Source organism: Paroedura picta, chromosome 2 (assembly GCF_049243985.1).
Source record: "Paroedura picta isolate Pp20150507F chromosome 2, Ppicta_v3.0, whole genome shotgun sequence".
Taxonomy (NCBI): domain Eukaryota; kingdom Metazoa; phylum Chordata; class Lepidosauria; order Squamata; family Gekkonidae; genus Paroedura; species Paroedura picta.
Window position 1 is genome coordinate 95,818,521 of NC_135370.1, and position 22,817 is coordinate 95,841,337.

At 43.0% G+C, this 22,817-nt stretch overlaps 1 protein-coding gene across 4 annotated transcripts in view; it reads right to left on the minus strand.

The window, feature by feature from the left end:
• DENND2B (DENN domain containing 2B) overlaps positions 1-22,817 on the minus strand; it is a 187,763-nt gene that overhangs the window by 100,419 nt on the left and 64,527 nt on the right. For all 4 annotated transcript variants that reach the window (XM_077321740.1, XM_077321742.1, XM_077321741.1 and 1 more), the window contains one exon: positions 1,989-2,093. In XM_077321740.1, coding sequence (XP_077177855.1) covers positions 1,989-2,068 — 80 coding nt within the window. In that variant the 5' untranslated portion in view covers positions 2,069-2,093. The remainder of the gene's footprint in view (positions 1-1,988; positions 2,094-22,817) is intronic.

Genomic DNA, 22,817 nt, shown 5'->3' on the forward strand with positions numbered 1-22,817 from the left:
AGACATAGTATGAATGCAGCAAACAGTTATATGTGCTTGACATATTTATATGCCACTTTTGTTCTATAACACAAGACTCAGAGCAAAGCATTTAAAATCTTAATACATATAAAAATGTATTAACAAAATTGGTGGCAGCATATTAGCTTTCAAAACTGGTGGGATAAACTATTCCAGCAAAAAATACCTAAAGAAACAAAGTCTGCACAAGGCTTTGGAATAAATCCTTTTAAGCCCAAAAATACACCAGTGTCAGTACTACTCAACTGATTTATTAAAATGATGAAACTCGTGGGTAACAGGTAGTATTTTTCTTGGACAAACAAGAGCATAAAAGCAAAAATCTGAAGCTCAACGCCTCCAAGATGGAGGTCCTGTGGCTGGGGACAGGATCAGGAAGCATGGCTCTCCTGCCTGGATAGGGTACAACTTACATCTGCACCTATGACCAGGAATTTTGGGATGATCTTTGATGCCTCCCTATCGATGGAGGTACAGGTCATGAAAGTAGCCCAGATGCATTTATCCATCTGCACCAAGCACGGCTACTAGCGCCCTACCTGAACACTTGATCACAGTGATCTGAACACTTGATCACAGTGAACTGAACACTTGATCACAGTGATCCATAATGCCTCAACTTTTCCGTTTTCAGCTAATGCTCCACAGCTGACCACCGATGGTGTTTGTCTACAGGGGAACTAGGAAAAAGGAGGATAGGGACCCAATCTAATATCCCAGGTCTCAGCCCGGCCGCACTTCCAGAGTAGACTTCTGTAACTTACTTTACGTGGACATATCCTGGTCACTGCTCTGGAAATTGCAACTGGTACAGAACACAGCTACACAGGTCCTCACTAAGTCATCTTGGAGGGCATGTCCAGATGATGCTGAGACAGCTGCACTGGTTACCGGGTTAGCTTCCGGATTACGTTCAAGGTTTTGGTTTTCACCTTCAAGACTATATGCAGCCTGGGTTCTACCTATTTGCAAGACCGCTTATCTCCTTATGCCCCCCCTCAAAGGGCCCTCTGCTCTGAGGGTATGAATCTACTGAGAGTCCCAGGCCCCCGGGAAGTGCATCTGGCCTCAACCTGGGCCAGGCCCTTTTCAGGCCTGGCCCTAACCTGGTGGAATGAGCTCCCAGAAGAGTTGAGAGCCCTGACAGAACTCTCTGAATTCCACAGGGCCTGTAAAACAGCTCTTCTGCCAGGGATACAGTTGAGGCCAGGCTGAGACCAGGGATATTAGATCGGGTCCCTCCCCTCCTTTTTCCTACTTCCCCTGTAGACAAACACCATTGATGGTCAGCTAACGAGCACTAGCTGGAAACGGAAAAGTTGAGGCATTATGGTTGAAATGGAATAGGGAAGAAATTACCATCAAGTTGCTGTCAGTTGTAATTTTGGATTGTAATTGTTATTGGGTTTTGGATACATTGAGGGTTTTTTAAATGTTTTATACTTTTATTGTAAACCACCATGAGCCAGCCAGGCCAAGAGTGGTGATATATAAATTAAATAATAAATAAACAAAAGCTCACAGTCCCCATTGTCTTTCCACAGCATTAAGAACTTGAAACATAACTCTCTGTAGACATGGAAGCTTTATTAAGCATTCACAACTAACAAATGTTGACACATCTATTCTGCATTCTGAAGCTAATAAGGCAGGGGTGGCCAAACGGTGGTTCTCCAGATATCCATGGATTACGTGGTGGCAGGCGCTCATGGTAATTGTAGTCCATGGACATCTGGTGAGCCACAGCTTGGCCACGCCTGCAATAAGGTGCAATGTTAGTATATCAGATTAGAGCCGGGAAGCTCACCAGAAATCTTGTCTCCTGAGAATTCTACCCTTCTCAGAATTTCTAATCCCATTTCAAATCCTGCTTTCCATTGGTTAATGACTACATGGTTTCTTCTGCTGAAATTGTACCGATTCAGCATCAGGAAAAACACAATAAACAACATTTACTATGTACTTACCGATCCAGAGTATCTCGAGGGACTTTACTTCCTCCAGCTCTCCTGATGACACTGGCATTCTTGTTGGCAGTCATGGTCATTTCTGCTTTCTATCAATCTGAAAGCCTAGGGTATAGGGAACAGAATCCCAGAAAACCAAGTGAGATTTAAAGGGCATTGAATGAAATACCATCATGGCAAACAATTTTTCTCCTGAAAGAAGAGGAAGAATAGAATGGGAAACGTACAGACAGCCATTCTGATTCTAGTTTCGTAAAAGACAAACAATTCAGATTCAGATCAGGGCAATGTAAGTAACAGAAAACAGTAAAAATCCAGCTCTTCTTGTTGTATCAAAGATGGATTAATGACATTATTTTTATTTATAATTGTTACATAAAAGAATTGTGGTGATTATAATAACCTTGAAAATTTTCACACACCCTTCAACTTGTATGCAATGACATAATATGATACAAAAATAAACAGCAATCAATAGCCCTCCATCTATCACACTTAGAACAATTTGTGATTTTTTCCCTGACTGGATTTTGCATAGTTTTCATTTCAATCTGTACTTCGTGCACTTCATGGCTCCTAGACCCTGCTGTTTATGTTTTTTTCTATACATCCCTTCAGAATCACAGTATCACTCAGAGCTGGAAAAGACCACAAAGTCCACCCAGTCCAGCCGCCACCTTCTCAGGAATTAAAAAAACACATACTTCTAACAGGTACTTATCCAATCTCCTCCTAAACATCTTCCAATGAAAGAGACTCCATCACCTTCCATCTACAAACAGAATTTTCCATCTCCCAGAATGGCCAAGTTGTGAAGATCCACTCACAACACCTGAAGAAGTTATCCCTATTCCACAAAAGGTTATTCTAGAATAAAATTGCTCTGGTCTTTTGGAACTGCAAGACTAATTTAGTTTTCTGCATCAGCTATTATGGCTACTCCTTGGAAATTATGACAGCATACGGTTTATCACATTGTAAACCATATAAGACTTCCTTACAGCTTATCAAAGACAAACTGCTTACTGTCATTAAGAATGAGTGATTGTTCTTATCCAAAGACTTATATGCAATATAGAATTGTGTGCTGCCAAATCCAGCTTTTAATATTAGAAATGGAAAAAATGCCTTCCTATATTCTGCCATGTATCAAATTATCACTGGAAACCTTAGGGTTCCCATATATAAGTAGAAAATAAACAGCCTGCTTGATGAAAGTTCCCAATGACAGGTTTGACCTGAATTCTCTCAGAGCTGTAGTATCTCTTTAACTAAAGCTGTATCCAGGCACTAATATATGCAGAACAGCTGACTATGCCTTCTTTCACCAGAGAACGGCAGCATAAAAATAACTACTAGCTAAGTATCCTACATATATTTATTTATCTATGTATTTATTATATTTATATACCACCGCACCCAGCATAGCTAGCTCACAGCGGTTCACAATGCACATAAAATACAACATCCAACCATAAAACATTAATGAGATCACAAAAACACATTAAATTACAACAATTCCCCAATATAATAAAAAAAAATTAAGATGGCAGTTAAAAATATAAAACTCTTCAACCAATGTCTCAAGCAGCTGAAACTAGTATAGAACATAATCAATGACTGGTGGTGGAAAAGAGGGGGGAAAAGAACCAGGGGTCAAGCACTCAGTGGTTCCAGGCAGGTCTAATACCTAATCCTGAAACCACCGGGGGGGGGGGGGAGAGACCTGCTGTTAATCTCCAGTACCAGCAACACCCAGCCTCAACCAAACACCTGGCGGAAGAGCTCCATCTGTGGCAGTGGTCCCCAACCTCCAGTGCGGAGACTGGTACCGGTCTGTGGAGCAGTCAGCTCCTCCTTCCCGGCTGCTGTCTTGGGGGTTGCCCCGCCACTCTGCTGCCGGCTCACCTTTGGTGCTCGCTGGTGGCTGCCATGGCTGGGGCTCCCCCTCAGCATGGCACTGCACAGCTGCTGCTGGCAGTGCCCCCCAGCGGGCGGCGGGAAGCCAGGGGCACCAGTGGGAAAGCAAGTGGAGCAGGGGCTCAGGTGGCAGTGACGTCCCTTGGCAAAAGACTACCCTCCCCCAGGCCTCAGTAAAATTGTCAAGCATTGATAAAAGTGATAAAAAGGTTTGGGACCACTGCCCTGCCGAACTCAGAGAGCTCCATAGCAATTCTGGGAGCTCATTCCACCAGGTAGGACCCCATGGACAATGATCCTCCAGGTCTTCCTGTCCTCTACCATTCCCCGGTGTCCATTTAAGTTTGCACCTACTGCTGCAGTGACTCCCTCTAGCCACCTGGATGTATGGCTGAGGGACTCTATACATGCCATACACAGAAATGCACATGCTGACAAAGACTAGAGATCCACTGCAGAGCTACAAGCCATCTAGTTATGGCTACATAGTTGCTAAGACATGGTAGAAAGTGCTGAAAACAGGAATCTACAGGTAGTCATAAGTAACTTATACCAACACCCAGAGTAGGAACAACCATATTAGATGCTGTAGGAACATATTATAATGACTGAAAGGGTCTGGCTATGTCAGAAAGTGCAGAAATAAATTAACACAATAATCAACTCTTGCAGTTGCACCAATGTAGTTTAACAATCAGCATGAACACCTAACATCAGCTTCTTTATGTCCTTTATACTGATTGCTGAAAGGTAATGAGGCAGTCACACCCTGGTATCTATACTGAGTGTCTAGTCAACACATTCCTCTTGACTGTGACTCAATGATAGTGGCCTGTTGGCATTTCTGATTAGACTACAATGATCTTATCCTTCACACTGTTGATTCCAGGGCACTTGGAAAGCATTGTTGGTGGCCAACAATGTGCAGAAGCTGAATTTGTCACTTATCATTTCCACTGAACCTTTCAGTGCTTTACAGTTCTTTTAATTTTCACAAGAATGTGAACTACAAGGTTATGGGTTGCCCCTAATCACTCTGCCAGGAATCTGAGTATGATTCTTGATGCCTCCCTTACAATGGAGGCTCAAACCACCAAAGTAGCCCAGCTGGCATTTTTCCATTTATGGCAGGCAAGGTTACTGGCACCCCTAAACAACTGGCTACAGGCAATGGTCATCTCCAGGCTGGATTTCTAGGAAGACAGGAGACAACAAAGAACCAACGTAAAGGCTCTCAGATCTTTGTATGCTCTCAGAAGAGCTGTTTTTCTCTACCCAAAGGAATCTCAAAGCAGCTTACAGTCGCCTTCCCATTCCTCTCCCCACAACAGACACCCTGTGAGGTGGGTGAGGCTGAGAGAGCCCTGATATCACTGCTCAGTAGGAACAGCTTTATCAGTGCTGTGGTGAGCCCAAGGTCACCCAGCTGGTTGCACATGAAGGAGTGAGGAATTAAACCTGGCTCACCAGATTAGAAGTCTGCACTCCTAACCACTACATCAGTGGTTCTCAATCTAGGGGTCTTGACCCCAAGTGAGGTCACCTGGCCCCATCCGCAGGGTCACCCAGGTTGGTGGCCACCACCGTGGTGGTAGCAGGCCACAGCAGTAGCAGGCGGTGGCGGGCAGTGGTGGGTGCCCGTGGCCTGCAGCAGCAGAGCCATGGTAATGGCCACCTCCACACTGCCTCAATTGTTCTGCGCCTGCACGCCCTACCCCTGCGCCCCACCCCCGCCACAGTTGGCGTTGCAGCGGTAAGAAGGTTGAGAACTGCTGCACTACACCAAGCTGGCTCTCCTAACCACTACACAAGGGTTCCCTCTGAGCTCACAGTAGGGATGCCAACCTCCAGGTAGGACCTGGGGATCCCCTGAAATTACAGCTCATCTCCAGTTTACAGATATCAGTTCCCCTGTAAAAAAAAATGGATACTTTGGAGGGAAGACTGTAGCAATCTACCGCACTGAGGCCCCATGCTCGATCCCCAAATTTCCAGGAGTTCCTCAATCTGGATCTGGCAACCCTAGCTAACAGACTACTTGCCTTCACCCTTTAGGTTTTCCACCATCAGGACCACACAGCTTAGAAGTCCAGAGAATCTTACATATTCAAATCTGGCATGTGGCCAGTTATAATATGCTGATCGAGCACCGTGAAAGGTGGGGAATTGCACCACAGCTTCAATTTCTGCAAAATTTCCACATATCTAAAAGCTATCTGTTGTTGTTAGGTGGAAAGTCGTGTCTGACCTATCGCGACCCCATGCACAATGATCCTCCAGGCCTTCCTGTCCTCTACCATTCCCCGGAGCCCATTTAAGTTTGCACCTACTGCTTCAGTGACTCCAGCCAGCCACCTCATTCTCTGTCGTCCCCTTCTTCTTTTGCCCTCGATCGCTCCCAGCATTAAGCTCTTCTCCAGGGAGTCCTTCCTTCTCATGAGGTGGCCAAAGTATTTGAGTTTCATCTTCAGGATCTGGACTTCTAAGGAACAGTCAGGGCTGATCTCCTCTAGCACTGACTGGTTTGTTCGCCTTGCAGTCCAAGGGACTCGCAAGAGTCTTCTCCAGCACCAGAGTTCAAAAGCCTCAATTCTTTGATGCCTGGCCTTCCTTATGGTCCTTATATCTAAAAGCTATCTAATATAGTATTTCACTGGATATGGCAAAAGGATTTCCAAGGTATTTCCCACAGAATCTTGTGACACATTAATCTCTACCACCAGGAATAGTCTTGATTGCTCAAGATGGCAGTGTATTATCATGCATGAAATGTTAAACCAGCTCATGCAAAGGGCCTAGTGTGGCCTTTTTCAACCTTTTGACTCTGGAGGAACCTCTGAAATATTTTTCTGGCGTTGAGGACCCCCAGAAGTGGTGACAGGCCCATACAGAGGAGTGGGTATAGAAGTAGGATGCCAGAACCATCCAGTCAATCAATCAACTGAGCGATCATTTACCATTTCCAGTGTGGAGAAAGAGACTAGGACTCTAGAGCAATGGGGACAGTGGGTTCCAGTGACATCTAGTGCTATCAGCAGCCATCAGGGAGCTCACATGTAACCCCCAGTTCCCCAGAACCCTCATTCAGAATCCCTGGCCTAGTGGGATCAGAATCTAAAGAAACAATTTTAAAATGCATCATATTTTGTCTTGAAGGAAAGATGTTGTACTGCCTGTATGGTAAAGGGACACAGTAATTAGGATCAAGGAATGGTTCTGATGGGGATCCCAAACAAACACAACACAGCTCACACCTCTCCAACAAGATACTGAATCCTTGTAAACACTTTTAAACTTAGTACCCAAAAGTTAACTAAGCTTTGTGTGCTCTATTTGGGAAAAATGATTCAGTGACTTTGTTCAGATTTGATAACAAGCCATCACTCATTGCTTGTGTATCTGCAAGACCTACAGCCAATCACTGATCTTGGTTTGAAGAGCAAACATAAGCAATTTGTCAATTACCATGTAATGACTTACTGCAGTTGCCATTATAGCAGAACTAGTTTATCAGCTAATACAAAAAACAGGGAGATGGACATCAGGCATGATCCTTACAATCCAGTCTGCCTAGAGTCCCAGTAAGAAAGGTGCATTAGTAGAGTAAATAAATAAATTATTAGCGGAACTACACCCATGTAATTGCATGGATTTTACTAGTGCAAGTACTACACCAGAAAACTCCAAGTCTCATTCACATTGCATTAAACTACAAATTTATTATTTTATTTAAACCAAACAAGCTATCAGAGTTACTACAAGAACGTAACTCCACTTAAAGTACAAGAAGATACATTGCCATCTACATATAATTTGTATTTTAAAAAGCTAAAGTAGATTTAGAATATTTCAGATGAGACTGCACAGAGGGGATAACATCAAGAAATTTACAGTTTCAGGAATACTTTCAGCTAATATCAATATCTGAAGAAGTTACAAATTTCACATTAAAGTGAGATCACTCCTCGGTGCTTATGGCTGATTTTGCTTTTATTAATTAGTTTTCAATTTTCAGTTATAAAGCTAACAATGGTCAGTGTGGGAGGCTGAGACAATTACAAAACAAAAACTTGTTGCCAGCAAGTTTTTCCACCTGAAAATATAATATCAATGTTTCAGCAGTATTTTGCTGTGAATAATTTCTACAACTCAAACCCACGGTCTGGAATGCACAGCTGCATTAAACCTCCTGATTCTGGAGCTAACGGGGAACATTACCCAAGAGGGTTTTTCTCCCTTTTTGCAAGCTTCCTTTGCAAAAGTTCAAATACATTCCAAAAGGCAGCAAACTCCAGATGCAACCTTAAACTTCTGGTTGGTTTCCACTCTTCAGTAACAAATGAGGCCAACCTCACCAAAGTAGCGCAATTAAAAGGTACCTCCACTTCAGAAAAAATGTGCCTGGAATGTTGGGTCTCTACCAAAGTCAAAACTTGGAAGGCAGCCTAGCCAACTCCAGATTTTTTTGTAATAAGTTTGCATCTATTTTATTTTGACTCTCTGATTTTTTCCATTGTTGTTTCTTAGGACTTTTCAGATTTGTGTCTCTTTGATCTATTCTGCATGGTGGTGGCTGCACCAGGCCGCAACCAGGAGTTTGCAATGGGGCTGTTTGCACCGCCACTTCCTCTGTCCCCATGGGGGACAGTTTTCAGCAAAAGACCCCATATGCCCCAGATTTCTTCCTCCACATGAGGTGGCTGGGGTGAAATGGTTTCACTGCACAAGAAGGCAGCAGGGGGGTTATTTTCACGAAGGTGAGATTGCGTAACAATGCAATCCCACCTTCCTGAAAAAAATTTAAAATGCCACAGTTGGCTCCGCACCACCACAAAGTGCCGCAGAGCCAACCAGGGCATATTCTGTCCCTTCCAGGATGCCATAGGAGGGGGAAGAGCTGGGCCTGGAAGACCCAACTATTCCTCATCCGTGAAATTAATGCCAAAGAAATTCCATCTAAACATCTAGAAGTTCCTGACAGTTAGAGGGGTTTCTCAGTGGAACAGGCTTCTTTGGGAGGTGGTTGGTTCTCCATCTTTGGAGATTTTTAAACAGAGGCTGGATAGCCATCTGACAGAGAGGCTGATTCTGTGAAGATTCAAGGGGGTGGCAGGTTACAGTAGATGAGCAAATGGGATGTGAGTGTCCTGCATAGTGGAGGGGGTTGGACTAGATCAGTGGTCCCCAACCTTTTTATCACCGGGGACCACTCAGCGCTTGACAATTTTACTGAGGCCCAGTGGGGGGGTAGTTTACTCCTCTACTCTCAACCACTGCCCTAACGCTCTCTGATCGCTATGGTAATATTTAAACATCCCTTCAAAATAAGATACAGACACGCCACAACAATGAACATGAGGAACATTTTATTTTCATGGAAATTTTAACTCATGACAATGACAAATCAAATGGGAACCCTGAGCTTGTTTCTCTGCAACGAGATAGTCTCATCTGGGAGTGATGGGAGACAATGACACCCGAAGTGTGTTGTAAAGGGCCGGGGGGGATGAAGTAAAGGGCCGGGGGGGGAGAAGGCGTCCTTCGGGGCCCACCTCCAATTAGTCGACGGACCACATGTGGTCCGTGGCCCACAGGTTGGGGATCGCTAGACTAGATGACCCATGAGGTCCCTTCCAACTCTGTTATTCTATGATTCTAGATTAGATAAATTTGGAAACCCTCTCTTTAATCTAGAGTGAAATGAGACTTAATTTATGCTATCTGATTCTCATGGGGTAGCACTGTGACAGTCCTGTTCATGGGATACTCTACAAATCAGGTACAGCTTAAGGCAGAGATATTGTTTAATCTCACCAAGAAGCAAGGCTAAGGTAGGAACCTGGGAGTATCTGTTATGCCACTGAAACTAAGATGGAGTGAAACTAAGATGGGGGGTGTGTGAGGACTCTTCACTTGGAGGCATAGCCAGAGCTCACAATAGTGTGTTGAAACTAGTTTATTGGATTTTACTGGCGACTGATATTAATGTATTGAAACTTACAGTATTTGCTGGCGTATAAGACTACTTTCCCCCCCTGAAAAATATGCCTCCAAGTCCTATACGTCGGGTGCACTTCAGTTGGGATAGACATAGCTGCCCATAGTGGCCCATAGTACTGCAATGTAATGTAACAAGCTCTATATTTTGAGTGGAAATGTTGGGGGGTCGTCTTATACAACCAGTCGTCTTATACGCCGGCAAATACGGTACTTTCCCCAATGTCCATGGCATAACTAAGAGTGGAAAGGGGGAACAAATTCCATATATTTACATCACCTCAAGTGCACGTGCATGTATAGTGGAGTAATGCTAGTGCTGAATGCAATACAAAATGTCTAGTACCTTGCAAATTAATGATCAGCCGATCACTGGAATGTAAGCACAAATTTACCTACTTTGCCATTTCAACAATTTTTAAACTATTATTTTCCAAACATCACACGAAAAAGAGACTGGGCTTAACCAATATTCAAATGGGTAGCTGTGTTGGTCTGAAGTATCATGATAAAATCAGAGTCCAGTAGCACCTTTAAGACCAACAAAGATTTATTCAAGGTGTGAGCTTTCGAGTGCAAGCACTCTTCGTCAGACTGTGATCTTCTTACATGACAGGGAATATATAGCAAAAATCAATTCTGTTACATCAGTAGACTGTACAGCCAATGATAATCCTTTGTCAAAACAGCCAATCAATCCCCTAGAATTCAGTGTACTTTACAAAGAGAAACCTAAATGCTGCTAATAGAGATCAAAGGCTATCACCTCTCCATATGTTGCTTGCTCCATACAACTGTGAGACATTTCTCCCAGGAAATTGCTGGTCACTTCCCAAGGCCAGGGAGTCAAACTCAAAATTCCATTACAATGCCATATCTTACAGTCATATTATCACAAACTAGGGGCAAAGCCCGTTGTATACAAAAATGCAACTGGTGCTAGAGCTTGGCAGTGGGAAGAGGAAGGAGAGGAGTTGTCCAGTCTGTTGAATGTGTGTGTTGTGTGGGAGGTTGTGGTGGCGTGGTAGCAAATGAGGGCATTGGTGTGGAGATATGGTGTCAAGAACCTGTGCTGTAGAATGTTCGTTGAGTGTGGGAGAGGACTGACCTTTGGGAATTGTGGCATAGTGGCTACAGATGAGCTTTCCATAGCCATGTCTTCAGATATGTGAAGGGAAAATCAGACTGGAGACTCTTCTTAGGGGAAAATTACATGGCAACCAATTCCCCCCAGTTCTGTGTCATTTCCCTTCTTGTGTAAATCAGGCCACAGACACCAAAATGCCCCTCTGCCGTAATACACATGGGGTAGTCACAGTACACAGGTGTCCACCCTGTTCCTTCTTTTCCATTTTTTCACTATTGATAAAATGTTATGTGCCCACATGTTTATTTCATGGTTGCTCCTTAGAAGAACGGATTTCTGTACCCTGTTGTTTACTACCCAAAGGAGTCAAAGCAGTTTTCAAACACCTTTTCTGTTTGTCTCCCCACAATAGCCAACCTGTGAGTTATGTGTGGCTGTGAGAGGTCTGAGAGAACTGGGAATGGGCCGCAGTGACCCAGCAGGCCTCAGGTGTCTTAAAGCATTTTCCAATCGTCTTCCCCTTCTCTCCCCATAGCAGACTCCCGATGAGGGAGGTGGGGTAGAGAGCCTCACAGGGAAGCTGGCAACCCTAAGAGGAAGAATCTCTGTGTACAGCAGTCTTGACCTTAGTAAGGTTTTTTTATACTGTTTTTTTTTGTTTGCCAGGCCAAGGTTGGAAAAAGTCAAGACAGTCCCCATGTGTCTCCAGCCATTTACTTGTTCACTATTTACAGTTTATTTAGATCTTCCTGCACTTTCCAAACTCACAGGACTGATGCTGGTCTGCCTGTCTGTGCCCTAGAATACAAACAGTTGCTGGTAAGGGCTGGCCATAGCCCATAGCCCAGGAGGGACACACCTGCACCACTCCCTCCCAACTGCAGGCAAAAATGGCTTCTTTGAAGGCTGGACTCTGAGGCATTGTATGATTTTGAAGTCCCACCTTCAAACCTCCAGGAATATTTCCAACCCAGGTGTAGGCAACTTACAGGTGGGGCCTGGAGAGCTCCTGGAATTACAGCTCATCTGCAGAGTATAAAGATCAGCTCCCCAGGCAGAAAGGGCTACTTTGGACAGGGTTGTGGTAGAGAAGAAACATTTAAGGCTTCCCACACAGGTTGTTGTTGAACTGAAAGACTTGAGGCCTACTGCACAGGGTTGTTGTGCAGATGAAACAGGAGACAAAAGAGCCAGTTTCTTCTGCAGAATAACACTGTGCAGTGGCCTCAAATCTGCAGAGAGTTGCAAAGAAAAAAGACACATGGCTTGGCTTTGTCTAATCCCCGGCCAGACCAGTATTTTAAGTGAGAAGGGGCTTTTCTGTGGCCTCCCTGTCAGCCAACTGCTTGGCAGAAGGGGAAAGTTCCCCACCCTCAAAAGTAATGCCCTCAGGCTCCCCTGCGTTGCTCTTAGAAATACGTCCCTCCCCTCAGTCACGGCCTGTCAGAGGCTCCTTCGCAGCAGGCCTGAAGGGAGGGTGAGGGAGCACACTGACCAGCCTCCTGCCAGCTCTGTCAGGGTTCTGAGGCAATTTACCATTGGACATGACAGTTAGGACAGCTTTGGGGCAAAAAGGGCTGGTGCAGCCTCTGTTCTCATTCCCCTTGGCAGCCCTGCTGACCTCCTCTCCCTGCAGTGGTCAGGAGCAGACTGGCAGCCATGTCTCCAGATTGCCCTGGAATTCTGGCCTGTCCTGGTCGCTTTGCGCCTTCCGATTGGCCCCTCCGCTTGTCAGTCCAGGGCCAAGGGGCCAATCCAGGAGTTTTGATCATGGACACAGCCCACCCCAACACCCCCTATTGTTTTATTAAGAGGGAACAGATAAAATATATAGTGAGGAATATGGATACACAAGTTGAACAAGGTTAGCATTAATAGTGAGATAAAAAGCCTTTGTCCCTATTGAGTCCTGGGTATGTCATAGTATTGAGTTTTGTAATAACAGTCACATAATCCCAATTAAAATTAATTGTGAGGAACATGGGTACACAAGTTACATAAGGTTAGCATGCATAGTGAGATTAAAAAAACCTTTGTCCTTGTTGAGTCCAGGGTATGTCAAAGTATTGAGTGTTGTAATAACTTGCATTTCTGGAAATCTCCCTTTCTAGCCTGTTCTTGAAGTTTCTTTGTAATAAAACAGCTACTTTCAGATCCCTTATAGAATGTCCTGGAAGGTTAAAGTGTTGGCCTACAGGTTTTTCAGTCTACAGGTCAAATCCTCCGCCAAAGAATTAATGGACAAAAGTCTGACATCAAAAGCCACAAGACAGGCCACTACCTCCTCCAGTAGGGCAGGCAGGGCATCTGGAGGTGCATTGGGTGCATGGTACACCAGCCAGACGCCCACGCTCTCGGTTGAATCTCATCCAAGGTCAACACATTCTATTCCTGGAATTCACGGTGCAGGGAGGGCCCTGAATGAAAAGCTCTCTCGGATTATGATGAGTTCACCTATTTGCCTCCCTCAGAGATTTTTCTCTACCTTTCTGAATGAGCAGTCCTATTTATTGATTGTCTTCTTTTCTGAAGAACTATGACTGTCCTAGCCTGTCCCAGTATAAAATTTTGAGAGCCATCGTGGCATAGTGATTAAGAGTAGTGGATTCTAATCTAAATCAAAATATTGAGAGTATACATTATATCAACAGAGAAAATGTAGAAAGTTAAGCTGTACCTAGATATTTCTTCTCCAATAAATAAGCTCCACCAAAGCATTTTCTTTTTGACTTTTGCTACTGTATTGTGGTATGAGTGGAATGTCCCTTGACCCATGGCCCTTCAGACATTCCACTGCCAATTGTGCTTTGGAAATGCAGATTCAAGGTCAAACTGGTTTGCATCTGAAGAGAAATAGACAACTCACTCAACATCTGCAATAGCCCTCCTTTACCCTGAAAAAGTACACATAAAGAATACCTAAGGATGCAAAAAATATTGCATTCTGTTGTGTTCTAAACAAAGCTTCCAATGTCTTATATTTTTCCACTCCGTCACTAATGATAAACAGAGGCGGACAATCTAAATTATGATGGGAAAGAATAGATAAAGAATCTCTGACTTTTTAAAAAACCCTCAGTAGTCAAAACATCTACCACATGTTAAAATGCATACATGTTTATATCCTTAATAATCTGAAATGGATAATGGGAGCCAGTTTGGTGTAGTGGCTAGGAGTGCGGACTTCTAATCTGGAGAGCTGGGTTTGATTCTGCACTCCCCCACATGCAGCCAGCTGGGTGACCCTGGGCTTGCCATGGTACTGGTAAAGCTGTTCTGACCAAGCAGTGATATCAGCGCTCTCTCAGCCTCACCCACCTCACAGGGTGTCTGTTGTGGGGAGAAGAAAGGGAAGGTGACTGTAAGCCACTTTGATCCTCCTTCGGGTAGAGAAAAGCAGTATATAAGAACCAACTCTTCTTCATAACAACCAAGTTCTCAGGTTTTCAGCAGCCCAATACAGTCTCTGATTTCACCATGTTTCGTACCTCAGTTGCTACAAGATACTGACAAAAAAACCTCTTTAACATTCCCTTCCAAATGATGCAACTTTGCTTTGAAAGGACTTTGTCTTAAAATTTTTTAATTTAAATTTTATCAATTTTCACATTCCTCATAATAATGCATAATACTCATTTTGTTTTAATTGGGAGCTTTATACATTTAGAGAAATATCCTGCTGGTTTTGGTTTTAGTGTTTGGTTTTAGTGTTGATTTTAATATGTTGTTTAATATTTCCTTTAATAAATTATTTTATTTTGCACTGTTATTATCTGCCTTAAGTCTTTGGTTACTTGGGCATGTACATATGTTAAACAAATAAATAGGCATTTAATCAGATTTCATCAAGAAAATGTTGGTTTTATTTAAAGAAAAGTGGGAACAGAGAAAGGGGAGAATCAAATACAACCCAGAGAATCAAATACAACCCTTGCAGTTTTATCCCAAGTCTCCTTAAGCAGCGTGTTTCTTTGAAACTGTTGGTCCCATCGGGTTGCTAAAACAGATCTGAATGTGTGATTGCAAAATGTTCTACTGTAATCCTCAATGTCAAACACATCATTAATCTTAGCTTTAGCAATAACAAATATGGAACTGAGTAGATTCAAACAACAATCCTAAACGGGTAGAATCCTACCTAATCCAATTGTCCTTATTCTCAGGAAAGTGTTTTTAGGATTACACTATGAGCCATCAAGTTTTTCTTTTCCAAAAGATTTTTGAAGGCAGTACAAGATAGACTTTGAAGCCACTATGCTTTAGGCATACTGAGCTTGTTAAGACTGTGGAAAATCCAGACGATCTTCATGGGTCAGACCTCTTCATTCAAAGCATTTCCACAATGATCACATTGCATAGAGATGTTTGAAAAAGAACCAGATGGTATAGGAAAATCGATAATTTGAATCTATATAATGCAACATTTTTAAACATTTTTATGTGCAAGCACCATTGTATTAAGAACACTACCAAAAGCTGGATCTACTACTCAGGTAGACTAAGACTTTGCCAATCCCTTCTTGGAATTTCCAGATGTTTCCTATTGCAAGATGTGGTATTTTTTACCTGCTCTAATTTTCTAAAGAGGTCACTGAATAACCACTGAACAAAGAATTATTAAGGGATTGGTTGGGAATGTTTCCTTGCATTCTCATGAATCTGAAAAATTTAACCCCTAAAAATGGGTAGAGAACTGTATTGTTTCTATAAAAATTGTCACAGGACACTAGCAATTGTAGGCTGTGTTCAAGAGACTTGGGATCACAGAAAGATCCACAAAAAGTCACTTCTCTCATGTCTCTGTCATGGACTGCATTAATCATGGCATTTCTGTCATCAAGGCAACAAGCTCAAGGTATAGTTTTCTCCAAGGAAGCCAGTCATGCAAATTAGTTCCCGTATAGTTGAATTATAGAAGACTGAGCTTCATTAGTGATGGTTTTTTTTTCAGGGAAAGACCTCCACCCATGATGATAATGATGACAACAACAATGACAATGATGATTTGTCACAATCAGATATTTGATTGGTAGATGTTCTGCAGTTTGAGATCTAGCCAAGTTCTTGAATCTTCACAGGATTCTTGCTCTTCCAAGGCACACTGGCTTCTAGAGCTGAGTTGATGTTATCTTTTTAATGTGCGGAATATCCAGGTGTTCCTTGAGACTTCTAAGCTCTACTCCAAGGGCTCCATTAACAACTGGCAGAATGAAGACCTTCACTCGGAGGACCTGTGACCTTTTCCACACCGGGAATTTGCCCTGATCACTGCTTGTCTGGTGGCGGAACAAATGCCCGATTCAACACGATGGTATCGCCAGGCTGAGGCCATCCCAGGCCTGGTCCAACTGAGTCCCTCATTAGCCCCATGGCACTGAGGGGGCCTATTTCAGGCCTGGGCCACCAGGAAGAGAAAAGTCAGGCCATCCTGGCCCGGTTCCTCCCCACCTGTGACTATGGCACCTGGAAGGGACAAAAAATGCCTCTGGTAGCTCTGCCAGGGCTGTGAGTTTCCAGTGCACTGTGGGGGCCTATTTAGTTTGTTTGAAGACTGTTCTTCAAATAAAAAAATGTCCTAGGTGGCTCTGCCATGCTGCAAAGCATGGCAGAGCCACCTGCAGCATTTTTAGTTGTTGTTGTTTGAAGAACACTCTTCAAACAAACTAAATAGGCCCCCGCTGCCCCCACAGTGCAGTGGAAACTCGCAGCCCTGGCTGCCTCATCTAGACGCACAAATATCTGAGGGACCGCCTGTTGCCCTATGCCCCCTGCAGGGCTTTACACTCTGTGGGTACTGATTTGTTGGTGATTCCCGGTCCTAGAGAACAACCCGGGCCTCGACCAGGGCCAAAGCCTTTTTGGTCCTGTCCCCAACCTGGTGGAATGAGCTTCCAGGTGAGCTGTGAGTCCTACAGCAGCTTTCTGCATTCCGTAGGGCCTGCAAAACGGAGCTCTTCCACCAGGTCCATGGTTGAGGCCAGGGCAGTGAGAAAAATCATGCCCCCTCCCCATGTCTAGTGCTAGCATCTGGGTTGTTGCCAGCTCGGCCCCCTCTCCCTCCCCAATAGTGGGTATCAGTCTATTAGGGTGCAGGGATCAAGTTATTTTATCGTCTTGTTTGCTGTGGTCTTCTGTATTGTATTGGTATGTCCTTTTAATTGAGGTTTTATTGAGTTATATTGAGGACTCTGTGACCCGCCATGAGCCATTGTATGGGAGTGGTGGGATATAAATCACATAAATTAATAAATAAAATAAAAATAAATCCGGGGTGGATCAGGTGCAGTGGGGCAATGCTCCCCCGTCTGGACCCCAGAAGGGGTGGGGCAACCAGCCCTAGCCCAAACACCCAGCAGCAGCCAGATGCGGTGCCACCAGTGTAGAATAGGTCTCTGACTCTATTCATAAGACTTGGTATTTTGTAATCTTCTCCTGGTTTTTGCTTTTCTATTTTTCTCCTGTTCTTTCTTTGCTGTTCTGCTGTCTCCTGGGATTGCAATGTTAATTATCCAAACCTTATATCTCATTTTTCTATTGTTGTATATCAGGAAGTCCAAAAAATCTTTATTTTATTCTTGTCTCGTCTTTGCCCCCGTGAATTTCTAGCTGAGGGTAAGCCATGCTTCTTGCAACTTAGCTACAACAAATAAGTATAACACAGTTGAAACTCTATCATGATGTTCTTTATAGTCAGTTTGAGCAATTTTACTGCAGGCATTGACCATGTGGTTCACTGCAAAGCTGACACTTCCTGTTATCATTGATCTTCTGATTCTTAGTTTTCACACAATTTATTTTAAGTGCCTGCACTTGTGCAACTGGAATGAGTTTTTCCATTTCTTTCTTCAACTGTTAATTTTAGAGCCACTTCCATGTATTTTCACTATCAACTTTATTCTCTATCATAGAATCATAGAGTTGGAAGGGGCCACGCAGGCCATCTAGTCCAACCCCCTGCTCAACGCAGAATCTATGTTCTTTTAAATATTGCCTTGCAAGTGTTTTTCTTCCAACTGTGAAAGTGAGTTTTGATTTCAATCTTTATGTAATTTTCTTTGGTTTCTGTAACCTTAAATAAGTCCATCTTGGGACTACACTAAGAAAATCAAAGAGAATCTTCTAGATGAAATGTCTTGGCCATTAAGATTCTCTTTGCTTTTCTTAGTGTAGTCATTTAGTGCTTGTTTGTATTCTTCAACTGCTCACTTAACTTTCAGGAGTTCTCTTCTACCTAATTTTCTTAGTAAGTAATGACTGTCAACATCGCTTTTAGGGTGTAGTGAGTGATGCATTATCATTATCTTGTGGGTTTGGCAATCTATTGCTTCTAATTTTGTTTTCAATTAATGATGTCAACTGTGTATCATGGAACTGGGATTGTACACATGTCAATTGCCTTTTCTGTGATGCCTCCATTTAATTTTGTTTACAATATCTTTTTAACTCTTTGGTAATAGTCCTTGGTTCTATTTTTTTTTTAATAAGGATATGTTTGATGTTGTCAGCTTCCAAAATTCCAGGATTTTTGTAAGTTTCTTAAAAGTTCAGTGTTTTGATATTTTTATTTAGAATCTTGATTTCTTCTCATTCAGTGGCCTTTTCTCTATTCCATGTTAATGCTGTATGCTTGTCAGGGCCAAATTCCATTTCTATATCTTTGCTGAATATTCAAACTATATTTAGTAAAGAATCAATTGCTAGTGATGATTTTCAATAAATAAAACTTTATTTTTGTATCCCGCCCTACCTAGATTCATAATAAAACAGATTAACATTAAAATGTTATAGCCTTCTTATATCATACACTAGCCCACTGCCTTGTTGGGGGGGGGGTTCCCACATATCTGAAGGACTGCCTATTGCCCTATGCCCCCCGCAGGGCTTTATGCTCTGCAGGCACTGATTTGTTGGTGATTCCTGGCCCGGGAGACACATGCCTGGCCTTGACCAAGGCCAGGGCCTTTTCAGTCCTGGCCCTGTCCTGGTGGAATGAGCTCCTGGGTGAGCTGCGGGCTCTGCGGGAGCTTTCCGCATTCCGCAGGGCCTGAAAATGGAGCTCTTCTGCCAGGTCTTTGGTTGAGGTCAGGGCAGTGAGAAAGATCACATCCTCCCCCTCCAAGGACTGGTGCTAGCATCTGGATATTGCCAGCTAGGCCCTCTCTCCTCCCCGATATTGGGTATCAGTCTTGGGTGCGGGGGCTTGTTTTATTTATCATCTGTTGCTTTGTATTTTAGATTGTATCAGGATGTCCTTTTAATGGGGGTTTTAATGGGATTGTAATGACCTTGTGACCCGCCACAAGCCATTGTATGGGAGTGGCGGGATATGAATGAATGAATGAATGAATGAATGAATGAATGAATGAATGAATGAATGAATGTCCTTGGAGGGTGGGTCTTTTTTTTCTGTTTCAACAGTAAAGCCCGTGCTTCCTGATGGTCTATTTAAGCCTCAACCATAAGCCTGGTGGAACAGCTCAGTCTTGCAGGTCCCACAGAACTGATTAAGGTTGTGCAGGGCCCTGATCTCTTTCAGCCAAGCATTCCATCAGGCTGGGACCAAGGCTAACAAAAATCCCTGGCCCTGGATGAGGCCAATCTCCCTTCAGGATGGGTATTTTGGGCAGGTTTTGGTCAGGTAATGCTCTTAATGCATGGTGGAAGGGGCAGTCCCATACATACACTGGTCCCAGACTGCTAGGGCTTTAAAGGTTAGTACCAAAACCTTGAACCAGATTAGGTCTCCATTCTGGAGCCCATGTAGCTGGGCAAGTACTGCAGTTTTGATAAATGTTATTACAGTTTTGATGATGCCTATCATTTGTAGTATTTTCAGGATCCATGTAGGAGGGAATGGATCAAATGCCTTCCTGTAATCAATCCAAGCAACATTAGTTTTGCACCTTTTACAATTTTAAAGGACAATTTTATCAGTTAGTGCCTCAGGATTTTCAGTCAATTCCTTTTTGTTCATGTGGTAAAACTGAATAGAGAGAGGTACATATCCTTGAATGAAATTGGCTACAATTCTTACAAGCAGTTTAAAAAATATTGGGAGGCAGATAGTGGGGCCTAAGTTGTTTGACATTTCTCCTATCTCTTTGTCCTTTAGCATGAGAACTGCCCAGCCAGTTGTTATCCAATCTTCTACTGCTTTGGAACAGAGCACATCATTAAGCTGTTGTACCAGTTGCAGATGAGATCTGCCAACTTTTTAAGACAATAGCTGTGGACTACATCTCTTCCAGGAACTATCCAGTGTTTCCTCAATTATTTTTGCACGCTTTTCAGGGTTGTTGTAAGATCCTCCATTCTAATAATAGAATCATAGAGTTGGAATGGGCCATACAAGCTATGTAGTTCAACCTCCTACTCGATGCAGGAGCAGCCTAAAGGATTTATTTTCCTCTCACTTTGTTTTTGGCATCCAGGTGGCTTTTTATTGTATTCCTTTGAGTCTTCCCAGAGTTCTTTCCAGTCTTCCCAGAGTTCTTTCCAGAGGTGGTGAGAGGGCTTTGAGGGCTGAGGGGAAGGGAATCCTCCAGCCCAGTCCCGCAGCTGCTTCCCTTCGGCTCCCAAAGCCCTCTCACCACCTCTGTGGGAAGGAAAAGGCCACCCTCTCCCCCCACTGTCCCCCACCCTCACCCCCAGGTCACTTACATGTGTCCTGGGGAGCATCCAGCAGCAATCTGCCGACAATGGCAGCAGAGAGCCCCTGGCTGGCTGGGTAGGGCCTGTGCAAGGCAGGGCCTAAGCGCTTTATTTAGTAACAGCGAGCCCCTGTTACGATAGTCCACCTTTCTTACTGTGACTCAAAGCAGATCATATAGAATAAGGCAGTACAATCAACAGGATGTAAATATATGTTTATCCCTATAAGTGTCAGGATTGTTGTACTACAAATCAATTGTGATCAATGGATTAAAGAAAGGACACGAAGCATGGACATATCCCAGTGTATACAATTGTTCAAAGTTTGTACCCGGTATATTTACCTTCTTTCCTAATAATATTTAAATTCTGCTAATATTACTTAGCCCTGACCTGGACAACCCAAGCCAACTTAATCTCCTAAGATTTTGGTAATTAAGTAGGGTTGGCTTTGGTCTGTATTTGAATGAGAGACCACCATGGAATAGGTAACTTGGAGCCAGGCAATGGCAAATCACCTCTAAATGTCTCTTGCCTTGAATCGCCCACCAATGGTTGCCATAAGTCAATTGTTATTGGATAGCAAAATAAAAATAAAAATGAAATGATATCTTTACATTTCAATGGAAAATTTTCCCCAGAATACATACATCACTGGCTTCAGTTAAATGATTTTGAGAACTGTGGCTGAGACAAAATACACAGAGAGCCTATACAATAAATAATGATAAAACACCACCAATGTTTTTCCTGCATTTGCTAAAACAACATGTCACAGCCAATAAACCTGAGTAGGTTTATCAAACTCACATATATTCATTGCTTACAGTTCAGAGTGATTGATCATTTGTATGAAACAAGCTTCACAAATCAATTACCACATATAAAGTTGGCAGCATCCTCACACTGTATATTCAACTAACATAATTTCCATGTTTAGTTTCAAGTCCTCAAATATTATCTGTCTTGCAAAGCATTTCTTAGTGTGAAGTGCAGAAAACCCAACAAATGCTACCTTCCATCTCTACCACAGCAGCAAACAAATTTTTCTCTATAAGTTAGAAAAAAACGATTATTGACATGAAGCAAGCTGCCTGAATTAACCATGAAATGTACTTAGTTCACTTTATAAGAAAACCTAGGCAACCATAGCTAAACTAAATTATGCTGTACTTTTAAAACAGGAAATGTAAATCCTGCTGCAGAAGTAGCCAAATATTTATTCTTACGCCCCACCCCTTGTCAAGCACAATGAACTGCTAGGCCACTCTGACTCGTGCGACAGAACCCACAGCCAGGACCAGTGAGCCATTCAGCAACTCAAAGCTACACATACAGACAGTTCTATGCATAAAGGCTCACAAAGAGAAAGCAATGACCTCTAACAAATGACCCACAGTAATCCATTTGCAGACTGGCTAAGCTTTGAATTTATGATGACATATATGGTTAGTAAGCATGTGAAATGGTGCAAGTTGGTCCCTTCCTTTCAATAGCACGTCTTTATACAGGTTCTGGCATTTCGACCTATTTGAATGTCCCTCCTGCTTTCTAGCTATTCAGAATTTCTGTTTCTGCCATTCCTTCCTTACCAATTCATCTGAAGCTATTGCTAGAAATCAACAAAAAGGAATTTAATAATGTAACTATTTACTGCCATACTCTGGGTAGTTTCTGACAAACTTCGAACTGACCAAAGCCTCTATTCCAGAACCAGCTGCAGTAAGAAAAATTATGGGGCCGAATAACAGCAGATGGAGAACTCAATCTTATTAAACAGTGTTACTACAAAAAACACATGAGAAGGGAAGATGCACAAGGTCTGTGAATGGAATGACCTGTATTTTCAGTTTCCGTATTCCATAGTTTAGGGAAATGGGAGGTCCAGTCATGACTCCTGAGCATCTTGTCTAGTTTGGAACTCAGCCTACAAAAGAAGGAATTTAAACTACATCCCCCAGCTATGAATTCCACATTTTTATCACATTTATCACTCTCTGTATAAAGTAGTATTTCCTTTTGTCCACACTAAACCTACTACCCATCAGTTTTACTGGATGCCCTCAAATTCTAGTATTTTGGAAGAGGAAGAAATGTTTCTTTGTCAACTCTCTCCATCCCATGCATAATTTTATACATCTCTGTCATGTGTGTGTCCCCCAGTCTCTTTTCTA